Source organism: Carassius auratus, unplaced genomic scaffold (genome assembly GCF_003368295.1).
Source record: "Carassius auratus strain Wakin unplaced genomic scaffold, ASM336829v1 scaf_tig00014207, whole genome shotgun sequence".
NCBI lineage: Eukaryota > Metazoa > Chordata > Actinopteri > Cypriniformes > Cyprinidae > Carassius > Carassius auratus.
In genome coordinates this window covers 783,035-798,519 of record NW_020524479.1, presented here as the reverse complement: position 1 = coordinate 798,519, position 15,485 = coordinate 783,035, and the positions used below count along the sequence as shown (strand labels likewise).

Below are 15,485 nucleotides of genomic sequence, written 5' to 3'. Positions count from 1 at the left end.
AACTATGACAAACAAATAATTTTGATTTCGTCATCTCTATGAATATGTTTAATGTAATTAGGCTACAAATATATCCAGTGCATTTTGATTTTATAAAGACCATTTCATTATTTGATTTAAAAATTAACACAGAAAGATACTTTTTCTTTTTTTAGCTTCTTCATTCAACTGCATTTTTTTTAACAAAACATTGTCTTCCAGTATAACTTTAGCAGCATATTTTGATCCAGCGGTGAAACATAGTTTTTAAAAGATAAAGAAAAAGTTCACCAAGTTTAACCAAACAACTATTATAAGGTATAAAACAGAGACCAAATAGCCTAGATATTTTAACTATGGCTAAAACGCAAAACTAAAATAATAATTATTTTTAAAAAATGGATATTATATTTACCACGACCAGTGAAACATTCAAATGTCTATTCAAAAAGATAAGGCGGTCTACATGCTCAGATGAGAGCCGAGTGCGCAGCCTGTTCACATTTAGAGGAATAAATTCGCTCCGCTGGAACAGATGTTGCAGGAACAGCCAGGCACCACTGGACAAGTAAACATTCTCTGTCCCTGAAACTAATTGGCAGCAAATCTTTCACCACCATTTCAGCGAATAGCTTTGTCGTCTTCTCGGTTCTGCCTGCATTGCAACTCATCTGAGTTGCCGCCCTGTTATCGCCAGATATTTTATGTACACATTTTAGATGATAGCTTATTGTTTTTTTTGTAGATTTGTGTGACAGCTTGGCGCTACACAGCTTACCCTGAAATGTATTTTCATAGTTCTTCCCAAAGGGAAGCCAGCCATCACTACATGAATTTGAGGCCATCTTACGTCTTTTGAGGCATCAAGTGGGAAGCTAACCAATCAGAGATCAGGGCGCCGCCCAACGTGCTGCAATAACCAATAAAAAAAATAAAAATTCGATCATCGTTTACGTGATCGATCATCGCTGTCGCGGTCGAGTACTCGATCACTGTTGCACATCCCTAATTAGAAAGACAGTCAGAGACCCAGAGAAAGAAAGAGAGAGGGAGAGAGCGAGAGCGAGAGCTTGTGTGAATTAGGCTTCCTCTGTGCGTCCCTCAACAGTATTCTGCAGCAGCTGTTATTACCCCGCTAGTGAGAAATTTCATGTGTGTTTACTTTTGGATAATCGTCTGTCATGTTGTTGTTTTTGTTAGTCCTGTAATTTCCATTATTACAGTTTTACTATGCAAAGTGATATGGAACTGTAATGTGCTCAAGAGAGCTGCCTAGAACTACATTCGCCGTGCGTTTCCCAGAAAATAATTGCACACCTCAGAATGTTCATCAGCCAGTCAGATTCAAGCATTCAACGGCCCCGTAGTATAAGGAAAAAATATAATATCACAATTTATTTTTGTAATACCACGATTCACAATTTTATCACAATACTTTGTCATGTTGGTTTTACTATTTTGCAAGTTGTCTGAGCATTACAGCCAAACTAATTTCCTTATTATAAAGACATAGCCTTTTAAGGTAACATAAAATAAAATAATCGCAGCCATTTAGGCTAAAGAGGGTAAAATAAATGTTAAGATAAAAATGTTTTCTTATTTTTTAATAACAAAGATGAAAGAATGACAAAGATACATATTACAACTACACATTATATATAAATAAAACAAATCGTGCTTTATTTTCAGGTAAAATAGGTGTATTTAGCAGGAGCATTCAAGAAATTGAATGAACAAATATAAAACTAAAATGCTATATGAACTGATTCCTAAAGCAATTGTTTTAAATTTCTTCAGTCAAGATCAGTGAGTGATTTTTCTCTTTGTTTTGTTTTATTAGTGTTAAATAGTTCACCCAAAAATATAAATTCTGTCAATTCTGTCATAGTGTTTTTATTTTTATAGCACCGTTTACTCACTCAAAATTAGTTTTAAACCTGAATGAGTTTCTTTCTTCTTCTGAACATAAATGCTATTTTGAGGAACGTCCAAAACCAAAAAGTTGCTGATCCACAGTGACTTCCATATATTATTTTTTGCTAATATCAAATTCAGTGTGTACCACCAACTATTGGGTTACCCATATTCTTCAAAATACCTTCTTTGTGTATGCGGCACTCAGAAAAAACACATATCAGACCAGCGCGCAAATGAAACATTTAAAATGTAAATAATGTGAGTATGTGGCGGAGGCACCAGAACTGCAGCTGATAGAATGTGCACTGTAGCACAATACTACAGTATTCCTTTAAAAGCAGATCGTGGAGACATTTTTATCGTCCATGATCAAAAATAGTCATATCTCACACCCCTAGTACAAAGTACACATTAGTTTTTTTTTTCACAGGACAGCTACAATACAAAAACATGGTCCTTTACATTATCATGCATTGTTGTACATTAAACTGCCCAACAGTAGGCCAATATAATGTATTTTAAATGTAAAAACCCTTGAACATATTCAGAAGTATAAGGCAACATACAGTAGGGCTGTCACTTTTGTGAAAAAATCATTTTCGATTTTTAAGACATAAGTGTTCATTGAATCGATTGTAAAATCGATTTTCCATGTTTAAAAAAAGACTTTCTTGTTTTCTTTTCCAACGTCAAATAACAGACAAATGTAAAGAGAGCTCTGGAAACGCACAAGTCAGCAATATTTCTTATTTATTGGCATGAAGTTTCTGGCAGAATAACAAAAAGCAACAGGAGTGCAACATTCTCGAAAAAATATATATATGCAGAGGGGATGGCTGCCATAACAAAAGAAAAACATTACTGCAGGCTTCAACCTGACTGCAATTATGATTTAGGCATTTCAAAAATCTCCAAGATTATTTTAAATAATGATTCAACTTTAAATAGACTTTAGAACAGGCCATGTGTTTTTTTTTTTTTTTGTTTTTTTTTAATTGATTGAGCGTAACCGACACCTGGGATAGGCTGCACTAGGCAGGCATAACGTGCAAAAATGCAAGGGACATTACAAATTTATTGGACAGAAAAACAAGTCGATCAACATTTTCGGGTCCGGTGCAGAGCGTTTTTTATTCACTATATGTCCAGCTGTTGAGAAGACATGCTCTGACCGCACTGATGTCCCAGGGACACTCTGGTACAGCTGCGTAAGGTGGGGGTATTACTGCCAATTTTCCACCACAAAAGCCAGTCGCTGTCAGCTTGCAATGGTCCTTTTCATAAATCAGAATCTCCTGTAACTAGATGCGTGAATGAGGCAAATTCGTGTCTACCACGCTGCGAGACCTCCAGATGTGCGTAAACGCGTCTTTACATTGACTTATCATTGAAATTATTCGCACCAGACGCTCTATTGGCGTTTGGTGTGAACGCAGCATAAGAGGACTGTTTAGCTTTTGCAATGCATACTGCACTTTCAGAATTCTTTTTCTTTTTCTGCTTGGTTGTGAGTTTTGTTGCGTCTATATTTTTTTAATTGTTTAATTATTTAAAAATGAATAGTGTACATATTTGGTTAAAATCGATTCCCTATTTTCATTTTCAAAACTTTTTTTGGTTGAATTAAAAGTGAACTAAAAGTGACAGCCCTAACATACAGTACAATGCAATTGCAGCAATAATATTAATGCAAGACCGTCATATATAAAGGTTTTTTCCTATAGAATACATACAGTATTGTTCAAAATAATAGCAGTACAATGTGACTAACCAGAATAATCAAGGTTTTTAGTATATTTTTTATTGCTACGTGGCAAACAAGTTACCAGTAGGTTCAGTAGATTGTCAGAAAACAAACAAGACCCAGCATTCATGATATGCACGCTCTTAAGGCTGTGCAATTGGGCAATTAGTTGAAAGGGGTGTGTTCAAAAAAATAGCAGTGTCTACCTTTGACTGTACAAACTCAAAACTATTTTGTACAAACATTTTTTTTTTCTGGGATTTAGCAATCCTGTGAATCACTAAACTAATATTTAGTTGTATGACCACAGTTTTTTAAAACTGCTTGACATCTGTGTGGCATGGAGTCAACCAACTTGTGGCACCTCTCAGCTGTTATTCCACTCCATGATTCTTTAACAACATTCCACAATTCATTCACATTTCTTGGTTTTGCTTCAGAAACAGCATTTTTGATATCACCCCACAAGTTCTCAATTGGATTAAGGTCTGGAGATTGGGCTGGCCACTCCATAACATTAATTTTGTTGGTTTGGAACCAAGACTTTGCCCGTTTACTAGTGTGTTTTGGGTCATTGTCTTGTTGAAACAACCATTTCAAGGGCATGTCCTCTTCAGCATAGGGCAACATGACCTCTTCAAGTATTTTAACATATGCAAACTGATCCATGATCCCTGGTATGCGATAAATAGGCCCAACACCATAGTAGGAGAAACATGCCCATATCATGATGCTTGCACCTCCATGCTTCACGGTCTTCACTGTGTACTGTGGCTTGAATTCAGAGTTTGGGGGTCGTCTCACAAACTGCCTGTGGCCCTTGGACCCAAAAAGAACAATTTTACTCTCATCAGTCCACAAAATGTTCCTCCATTTCTCTTTAGGCCAGTTGATGTGTTCTTTGGCAAATTGTAACCTCTTCTGCACATGCCTTTTTTTTAACAGAGGGACTTTGCGGGGGATTCTTGAAAATAGATTAGCTTCACACAGACGTCTTCTAACTGTCACAGTACTTACAGGTAACTCCAGACTGTCTTTGATCATCCTGGAGGTGATCATTGGCTGAGCCTTTGCCATTCTGGTTATTCTTCTATCCATTTTGATGGTTGTCTTCCGTTTTCTTCCACGTCTCTCTGGTTTTGCTCTCCATTTTAAGGCATTGGAGATCATTTTAGCTGAACAGCCTATCATTTTTTGCACCTCTTTATAGGTTTTCCCCTCTCTAATCAACTTTTTAATCAAAGTACGCTGTTCTTCTGAACAATGTCTTGAACGACCCATTTTCCTCAGCTTTCAAATGCATGTTCAACAAGTGTTGGCTTCATCCTTAAATAGGGGCCACCTGATTCACACCTGTTTCTTCACAAAATTGATGACCTCAGTGATTGAATGCCACACTGCTATTTTTTTGAACACACCCCTTTCAACTAATTCAACTAATTGCCCAATTGCACAGCCTTAAGAGCGTGCATATCATGAATGCTGGGTCTCATTTGTTTTCTGAGAATCTACTGAACCTACTGGTAACTTGTTTGCCACATAGCAATAAAAAAATATACGAAAAACCTTGATTATTCTGGTTAGTCACATTGTACTGCTATTATTTTGAACAATACTGTAGGATACTTTTACTCTTCATACCTTAAGTACTTTACGGTGTAACGAATAATACGTTTACGTAAGGTTTTAAATGCATAAATCTTTTCCTCAGTATGCTAATAGTAGTAACTGAAAGTACTTTACTAAAGTAACTTGTATTTCTTCCACTGATTACTTTGTCATAGCTCTACACAATTAGTCCTTTCCTCATTTCCTTAAATCAGACCAGACCCATGTACTGCAGGATAAACCTGATCGTCCCAGTGCTGGTCAGTGGAAATATGCACGCAAACACTCTGGAGAAGTTATTTTGTAATTAGTTTAGTTTTTTTTTTTTTCAATGGCAAATGTTATTCAGAGGCTATATAGACAAGACAAGTAGTAGTTCTGGAAATTGTTAATTTTTGGAAAGCAAGCTATAATTTGTAAATGACAAGTTCTTATATATATATATATATATATATATATATATATATATAAGAATTTGTCATTTACAAATTATAGACTGTTTCAACTGCATCAACATAAACAAACGTTACTGCGCATGCGCGCTTTTGTGGACCTAACTTAACTTCCGGTAGACTTCCAAATAGTCCCTCTAGAGTAGATATTTTTTTTTATAACAAACAGAATATATTTGCTGCGTGGATCAGGCGGACTTAGTGAAAATGCAAATTCATTCTTTGCCAGCAGGAGATGTTTTAAAGCATAGACATAAAGCGCGAGAAATATAAGTTTCCCCAGTAACAGCTGTAAACAAAGCAGAGCTGGTACGCTCACACGCTACTTTATCAGGCATATAACATGAAAGTCTTCCTTCAGAAATACAGCGATATAAAACACCTGTGCCTCGCTTTGATATTTAAACATATAAATGTAATTATTATTAAACGTGCAGTACTTAACGTTACTCATGTTCAACGAAGCCTTTTTGAAAATCGATCAGTTTTAAAATTGTGGCGAGTCTCCAAAAATAAATAAATGTATGGGAAACACATCCCGCAGCACAGCCACATGAGCCCAACTTCAGTCTACTCATCACCTTGACTTTAACTGAGTTTGTAGAAGGCACTGCAGCCAGACCGATATACACAACACAGACCGGAAGTTAACTTAGGTCCAGGCGCGTGCGCCCGATGAAACAGTCTATAGCTTGCTTTCCAAAAATTAACAATTTCCAGAACTACTACTTGTCTTTTTATTTACAAGTTTAAACTAAAACAATGCACAAAAATAACTTGGCTTCATTTACAAATAACTATAAGTAATTGACTGACTTCATTTAATTTTTTTTGTTTCTCAGAAGCACCTTTTTTTTCAGAACTGTCCTAAAGGAAGAGAAAAAGGAAATAAAATTAAGATGGCTGCAATGTTAAGGTCAGAAAATGACAGCAAGACGTGCTTACAAAATACTTCAGAAATCATATTTTTGGATCAAGTTTGCTTAAAACATTTGTGGACATATCTTGCAGGACAGCACTACAAAATAAATAAATAATAATAAAAAAATAAAAATACAAGTGAAATGAATGATCAAATTCAGCCCTTGATTACAAAAATTCAAATACAAGGACTTTTGCCTTAGGCCACCTAACAAATTAATCTATGCAGTGGTATTGTTAGTTCACATTTTTTTAAGACCCCTGACTTTTAACATTTGTTTCACTAGCTATTTGATTAAATTAAAACACAATACTTATTTATAAGTGTATTTGACGGCTGCCACAGAACTGTCATTCGCTGTTTTATTTGAATAAAAATCCCATCGTCACTGGAGCACTTTAAATTCTGAGATAGGGAAGGCTGCGAAGGATCCATCTGTTTTATTCTTCATTTTCTGGCAAAACGGAGGGCATATTTGAAGTCATGTTCGAATTGCGGCAGCCTTCAGAGGATGTATTGTGAATTGGGACAGTCTTTGCAGCACTGCCGTGATATAATAGGCTTACAAATGCAGCCTTTATAGGATGCTGTCTTTGAATTGGGACAACCTTGTTGCGCCACCATGACAAAATGGGCCTTCAAATGCACTCTTCGAAGGATGTAGCCTATGAATTTGGATGCAGCTTTTGTCAAAGGTGTTTTTTCTTTTCTTTGAAAATTTGCCTACAGCAGAAAGCACTGTACTGCACTTCATCTCACTTTTACAGATTACTGTGGGGGACACTCACACTATCCTTATAAATGCAGGGAGGGCCAACAATTTCAAAAGGAATTTTTTCTCTCATTAAATTTGTATGTATAAGTATGTATCACTCTTTTTTTGTATTGTCTAGGGATTAAAGTGCCGTGTTGAGAGTATTCTAATTTATATAATTGTGTTTTATATTTGTCACATTAACAATTAGATGACACTTGGGTCCCTGAGGCTGCTGCAGAGCCAGTAGGTACAAAGGATCTGGAGATGAAAAGATTTCACCTGGTGAAGAGACAGTTCCAGAGAGTGACTGTAGGGCAGGACTTTCTCATTCAAGACTACCAGAAAAGAGCTAAGTGAGTGGCTGCAATCCTTCCTTTATACGAGGGGCTTTCGCATCAGGTTTTCATAGTTCTTAGAACTATTGGCGGAGGTACCCACTTTTTGGCGTGTTCGCACCGCAGGAACTAGGAATAGATTTAGTTCTAGGAGCTCCATTTGGAGAAACTAAATTAGCTGCCACTTCAGAAAAGGGTCTAAAACAGTTCTATAGTAACTACCAGTGACGTAAGTGTACGCTGACTGGCCAAATGCATATGAAACACTGGCTAAAATGTAAGTATACTCCATGAACATAGAAAACAGTGATAAAGGCTGTTGTCTGCAGTGTTGTTCTGTTCTCAGCCTCGATATGTAACACTGCAAGTTGTCATAGATTTCGTCTCCCCTTCTGTTTCAGAGGCACTGTAGATCTTTTGAATCGTTGCTACATTAAATAAACTATTATTTGGATCTTATATTTTTACATTTTTTTTTTTTTTTTACTTCCCTTTCATAGATTCACTTAAAGGGTTAGGTCACCCAAAAATGAAATGAATGACTCACCCTCATGTCTTTCCAAACCCGTAAGACCTCCGTTCATCTTCGGAACACAGTTTAAGATATTTTAGATTTAGTCCGAGAGCTCTCAGTCCTTCCATTGAAAATGTATTTACAGTATACTGTCCATGTCCAGAAAGGTAAGAAAAACATCATCAAAGTAGTCCATGCAGTTTACACCAACTGCACAAGCAAGTGGCTTTGGTTGCATTCTCGAGGCTTAAGCTTACAAAACAGCAAATTTTTCTATTGGTAAAGGGATGCTGTTTCTCATTAAAGTTAAAGGTTTGATGGCATATGAGATTCTTTATATAACACCAATGACAAAATGCCTCCAGAGATTCAGACAATTGTCACACCTTCCTATAATGTTCCTATAATGTCAGCTACTGTTGCAGCATCTTATTCTCTACTGAGGAAAGTGTAACATTTCTATGCATTTTATTTTTTACCTTTCAGAGGTTTGGAGACATCTTTGAAGGACCTTGATGCAGAAGATGCCAAATATGATCACTTGCTTAAGTATATCTTTAAAATATTTTATTTCACAGTTCTGTAGAAATAATTTGAAATGGCACAGAATATTTGTTTCATTTTCACTTCACTTAAAACAATGTTTCTTTTTTGTAGAGAACATGACAGTAACTCAGATTTGAAGGAAGATATTCTTGCAAAAAAACGAAAGGTTTGCACTAAGTTTACTTTTCAGTTTTTCTATAATTTATCATTTAATCATACCTACTTTTCTGATTAATTTACATTCTAAGGTGCAAGGCTTTTGGACTGAGGCAGACAAAGTCTTATCCCCCCTTGAAGTAGATCGAAAAGTGGTGGAGAGTGTGATCCGTAGACAGGTAGACCAGTACATCTTGAGTGGGCAGGACTTGAGCGTGAAGATACCTGCGGTTCTGCATGAGAGGATGGAAGGGCTATCCCACCAGGTGAGAGCTATATGTAGAAAGGGTAAATAACTTTTCTTTTTTTTTCTTTTTTTACATGGTAGATAAGGTATGCAGTTAAATGAACATGTATTTCCTAAAAGTTCGATAGGTCAGCATGTTATTTTGGTGTTGAAACATCTGCCAATGACAAAGTGTCCGTGGGTCCTTAACGTTAGAAATCGACCGATATGGGTTTTTCTATTGCCGATGCCGATGTTTAGAGGTCAGGGTCAGCCGATGGCCGATATGTGCTGCCGATTTTCAGGACCGATATCTTGAAGTTTTCCCCTTCATTTGCATGCTAAAATGTCGCACTAATAATAAGTGGATGCACAACATTTCTAAACTTATCATCATTTATTGAGCACTGACTTGAACCATCTCTCGAATCTTAATTTTGTACACTGCACAATATTAAAATAAAAAAAATTATCCAAAGTTAACCAAACAAATTAATAAACTGACCAAGTTTTAAATTATATATATCTATCTATGTGTGTGTGTGTCAATCATTTACATAAAAGTTTTTGAGCATTTATCAAGTAGAATTTTTCAAGTTTGTTGGAACATAAATGTAAACACAAATATACATTTAAATAAATATAATTTTAGAAATAAAAATCAATTAAACTTAAAAATATAAAAAATAAAAATATAAAAAATAAATAATAGTGCTGCAAACACACTAGCAACCAGCAACATTTGTGTTTGGTATAAATGACACAGAACATCTAAAGTGCATTCTAATTTCAAAATTACATCGCAGTCTGTTCATTATTAAAATAAAGTACAGTCAACCAAACATATAAAAGGTTACACTGGTCAAGTTTAAATAGACCGTAGTATACCAGTCCACTCTGCTTTTATGCCAAGGACGTTTTTGCTCATGTGAAGAGAATGATATTTTCCGTCTAGTTTACATAAAAAAATATTATAGTTTAACATTCAGATACATTGCGAATATGGAAACTAGTACTGGGCAACGATTAAATATTTTAATCGCGATTAATCACATGATTTTCTGCGATTAATCACGATTAATCATCCAATCCAATAATGAAATCAAAAGTAGTGTATTGTATAATTTTATTCTTTTAAAGTTCTGCTGTATGAACAAAAGTGCAATAAAATTTTGTTTATTTTGTCAAATAAAGTGCTTTTTTACAGCAGTTAAAAGTTAGTAGCAGTTAACATTTCTTGTAAATCTTAACTTAAACATTAATGTAATCAAATTAAATATAACATTAACGTATAAATAAAACATTAAAACATTAATGTTTTATTAAATAAAACATTAAAGTTTTGTTTAGTTTTTGTAAAAAAAAAAATATATATATTATGTCCAGAACCTCGATCATAACATTTTAACTGGCCCCTTTCCGAGCAACAACAACAATCTCCTTAAAGAGACTGAGAATCTCAGTCCAAAAAAAAAAAAAAATCTTTCAGTGATGCAGGTTGAGTTGACAAAATTAACTTCATTTATCCATTCTTCCAACTTTACATTTACTTACTCATCTGAAGACACACAAGGTCATTCACATTTTCAGATGATAAAGAGAGACATTTTGCTGAAACGTGCGCTAAACATTTTATTCATGTTGCACAGCAGTGGGACATTTCAAATAAAGTCAGCACACTTAGCACAGTTAGTACAAGAAATATGATCGCTGCTGCGAGACATCTGCCTTTTGAACACGTCCCCTGCGTCGTGCACAGTCTCCAGCATTCTGTCATAGTATCTCTGCACAACAGCACGTTTGACAACGTCCTCGCCAAATGCAGAAAGGTTGTGGGCCATTTTAAGCACAGTGCAGCGAGTGCTGCAGAATTGGAACAAAAACAAATTGAAATTAGACAAAAGAAGGAGTCGCTTATACAAGACATTCCAACCGGATGGAATTCGACTCTGGACATGATTTTCTGTTTTGCGCTGTAGCTCATCCCAAGCAGCCAGTAGCCTACTGATAAACATCCCACCCCTCCTGTGACCCATGGTTTGTGTTGTATTCGGTTGTTTTATTACAGTCTAGCTATTTGTATTGAAAGGCAGTGAGCAACGGACTTTCAAAATAAAAAGTATGTTAACACGCGATAAACTAATTGTCGGCGTTAATTAATTAATGCGTTAATGCGATAAAAACACGTTAACTTGCCCAGCCCTAATGGAAACATTTGGATATTTGCAGAACGAGACGTGAGCATTAACCTCCAAATACATCTAGGCAAACCCGCGCTCGCTCGTCCTCGTATGGATAGGATCATTTTTCAGCAAAAAAAAAAGGCCAAGACAAATAAACATACGTTTTGTCTTTTTTTTTTATTAACAATAAATTATTAAATTAAAACACTTAAAGTGCACATGGCATAATATCTTCTTTCTAACATAATAGTCGGACTTCTCATCTTCCAGTCTGCTGTGATGAAGTGAGCAGTTATCGTCACAGAGTTCTCCGTCCTCCTGGACGACCACCCGTCTGTCGTGAGCGCAACAGAGGATGCTCGGGATAATTTATCCACAACTTTTTTTCTTCTCCTGTTCATAAAGATCTGGCACAATATTTTCACTCTAACCTCTTTCTTTCATCATTATAATCTGACAGGGAAGCCAAAATGCGCGGGGCGTTCAAGCTCCTCCGTTCCTCCGCTCGCCATGACCACTGAGTGTGGACTGAACATGCGCAACTTTTTTTTTTTTTTTCAAAAATCAATCCGCGGGCCAAGTTTGTGCCGAACCGAAGATATTGATCTGAACGTATCACGGATCAATGATGATCCATTGCACTACTACTATGGTGTCATTTGAAAACATTGCAGTTGCATTTTAAAATACAACAACGATCACAACGAAACCATTTAAAGAAGCGCATTCAGCGGTCTCCTCGACGGGAAACAGTCAACAAAGATAAATGATCTCCAACGTATGGCGCGCTCTCTTCATTTTATCAAATGATCATAATCACATCTATTAATTTTACAGTCCTGCTACTAGCATTTTATTCAGACTAAAACCCCTTTAATTCGGGTGAGAAAGCTTTTTTCCCAAGTGGCTTTTGCACATAATAATAATAATACCGCTGCAGACGCATTTTGCAGCATTAAGGTTATTACTTGATCGTTAATTTAAACGACGATCGATCATGGAAATGATCAAATACTGACATCCCAAAATACAAATGAGTTGGATGGAAAAATGGTTATTGTCTGCATCAAACCATGCTTCCGAACAAATGTCATTCACCGTTCTGGGTAGCTCACAGAGCACGGTGCTGTCTGTGAGCGGGGCAGAGTAACGGAGCCCTCAATCACGCTGTAGTGTTTGTAAGAGCTGCAACTTCTCCTCCCCATTTACAGAGTGAAATTCTCTGACTACCTTTATCTCCCAGGGCAGTTGCTGAATCTTCCAAAAGTTTTGTCTTGGGGTGCTTCACATGCAGTGGCAGCAGCAGCACTTTCCACCGCACCAATAACACGGGGCTGCCCGCCGACGTGCATGACTTTAAATCGGCGCTACTAAACACTGATATCGGCCGATGCCGATATATAAAAATGTATATATATCGGTCGACCTCTACTTAACGTATATTTACTTTTATTAATTTAGCAGATGCTTTTATACAAAGCGACTTACAGTGCATTCAGGCTACACATTTTATTTTATTTTTTTACCAGTATGTGTTCCCTGGGAATTGAACCCATGGACTTTGTCACTGGTAACTTAATGCTTTACCACTGAGTCACAGGAACATGTAAGTCTTAATGTCTTAAATTTAACATTAAAGTCAAACTACCTTCTTAATGTTCACAATAATAATAATAATAATAATAATAATAATATAGGTCAAACTACAGCTAATCAGACTTCTAGCTAGTTCAAAATTTATTTATTTTTTTTAAATTGCCCGACCAGACAATTAGCCTGACTAAAACATAAGTGTCAAAAAAAAAAAAAGAGATTCATTGAATTACAATTCTTCTCATTTTATTAGCTTTCATTCAATGTAAACAGTGACTGATAATGGGGCCATCCTTAAAAATATTCTTGTTTGCCATAACCCGACCGACCCTGTCAAAGGCCGGTTGTACTTTAAGTCGCAGGACCAGCGTTAGACCGACCAATATTTTTGACAAATAATACAAAGGCAATAAAAAAATATTAATTATATTTTAGTAAGTATTGTAAATATTAGGGATGCACCGGTTGACCGACTATAAATCGGAACCAGACGGTTTTTGCGTAAAATACGCAATCGGACTGTTTTTGGTCTTTTTTTGGCCGATTTTTTCCGAAAGTGTGTCCGCGTGCACATACTACATTGTAATCATTCGCGATGTCATTTGTGTGGAAGTATTTTGAAATCTGTGTGCAGGTCACGGGCAGCCGTCCAGCACAGGAAATGTAGAGCTTCAATTGGTGACACACTGGCTGCGTGGTGTGAGCGTGGCGATTCTGCTGCGTGTCAGGAGCGTGGCCTCTGTCTCGCATTTTCTGTGTCTTTACACACCAGAATCGTGCCTGACGCGGCGCTGGCGCGCTGCTGCTGCTCTAGAGGCCGCCGACAGACCAGGCTCTTGTCTTCATGACAACAATATCAACTTTTTTTTACACACCTACGCCTACAGATAAAGGACACCATCAACAAGTATTGACGGCCAAATAGCCTATGTTTGACAGGTGCAATATTTGAAAAATCAATAGTTTTTTTTTTTTTTTTTTTTTTTACATTTATATCTGAATTTGGCAACCTATAGACTTTCAAAGATCAAAATGTCATGAATTAATATGTATTTGTGTACAAAATGACAAAAATATTTTCCTATTATATTTTGCCTGGAAAAGCTTCCAATAAGCTTGCGTGTCGCGTGAAAAAATTTCTGCGCGCACTAAAGCTGTACCGGTCCGCGCCCTGAACACGAGTAGACCATGAAGAGATGTTCAGATCAACTTCTCGCGTCACACAGCAACTGCAGCTTCGGACACACACGCATAACAGCAAATACTACTTCTCCACAATGTTTCTCTTTTCACAAAAGAAATGTGAATTCTGCTGGTGTTCAGATTTTGTCTAGAATCGCCTATGCGATTTGTTGTTGTTGACATTTCTAATTGTAAACACAGCCATGTTGAATCCTGCAGTAAATGTTTTGCATTATGGCAGTTCACTCTGCTTATTGTTTTTCGAGAATGTTGCACTACTGTTTGTCATTGTGCACATAACTTCTTGCTAATAAATCATCATAAATATTGGTCTTACTCTTTACCAATATATTGAATCTTTCGATTTGTCCTGCCTGTTGTCCGTGGATTTACCTGTATTTGGTGTTATTTGCTGTATAAAATGCATCTAGACATGCAAAATCGATTTTACAATAGATTCAATGAACACTTGTCACTCAAATCAAACAGGATTTTTTTCACAAAAGTGACAACCCAAGAAAGCAAAGTAAACGTTCTCTCATTTGTAGGTTGCATTGACACCTAGTGGTGGATGCGAGTAAAACAGTATAACAGTACCTCATTTTTTTTCCTTATCACCTGAAATTAATGCAATAAACATGTATTTGACAAAGATTTCAGTTTGTTTGTGGTCTATATAGCCTGCATCAAAATGAGATTTGCAATGATGCTGCCAAAGTCACTGGTTGAATACCCACCCAGTGACATCACGGTATGCTAATTTGTTTAAATTCATACTTACGTAATCACCATCACCAAAATTGTACTTTTTTTTTTTTTTTTTTTTTTACATTGAGACTTGAAAAAAAAAAATAGACCTACCTACCGACCCTTTTTTTTTTTTTTTTTTTTTTTTTTTTTTTTTTTACTGTTAACTGCAAACCAAAATATTTTTAAGGATGGCCTGGATAGTGTATTTCTGGTATCAAGGTCGCGCTGTTGACGCTTACTCTGTTTGGCCTAATGGTTAGAGACTTGGACTAGTTACCCGAAGGTCGAAGGTGGGGGGGGGGAGTGAATGAACAGCGCTCTCTTCCACCCTCAATACCCATGGCTGAAGTGCCCTTGAGCAAGGCACTGAACCCCCAGTTGCTTCCCGGGCGCTGGATCTATAGCTGCCCACTGCTCCGGGTGTGTGCACTTGGATGGGTTAAATGCAGAGCACCAATCATTAAAAAGTTATTTATTTTTTGTAATTTAATTAAAAAAAGTAAATTATTATTATTATTATATTCTAGATTCATTGCACACAAATTGAAATATTTCAAGAATTTTTCGTTTTAATTCTGATGGCTACGGCTTACAGTTTAGGAAAATTAACATTCAGTATCT

At 36.4% G+C, this 15,485-nt stretch overlaps 1 protein-coding gene across 2 annotated transcripts in view; it reads left to right on the top strand.

Moving 5' to 3' along the window:
- haus6 (HAUS augmin-like complex, subunit 6) overlaps window positions 1-15,485 on the top strand; it is a 34,338-nt gene that overhangs the window by 13,921 nt on the left and 4,932 nt on the right. For both annotated transcript variants that reach the window (XM_026247050.1, XM_026247049.1), the window contains exons 5-8: window positions 7,588-7,732; window positions 8,715-8,777; window positions 8,886-8,940; window positions 9,023-9,196. In XM_026247050.1, coding sequence (XP_026102835.1) covers window positions 7,588-7,732; window positions 8,715-8,777; window positions 8,886-8,940; window positions 9,023-9,196 — 437 coding nt within the window. The remainder of the gene's footprint in view (window positions 1-7,587; window positions 7,733-8,714; window positions 8,778-8,885; window positions 8,941-9,022; window positions 9,197-15,485) is intronic.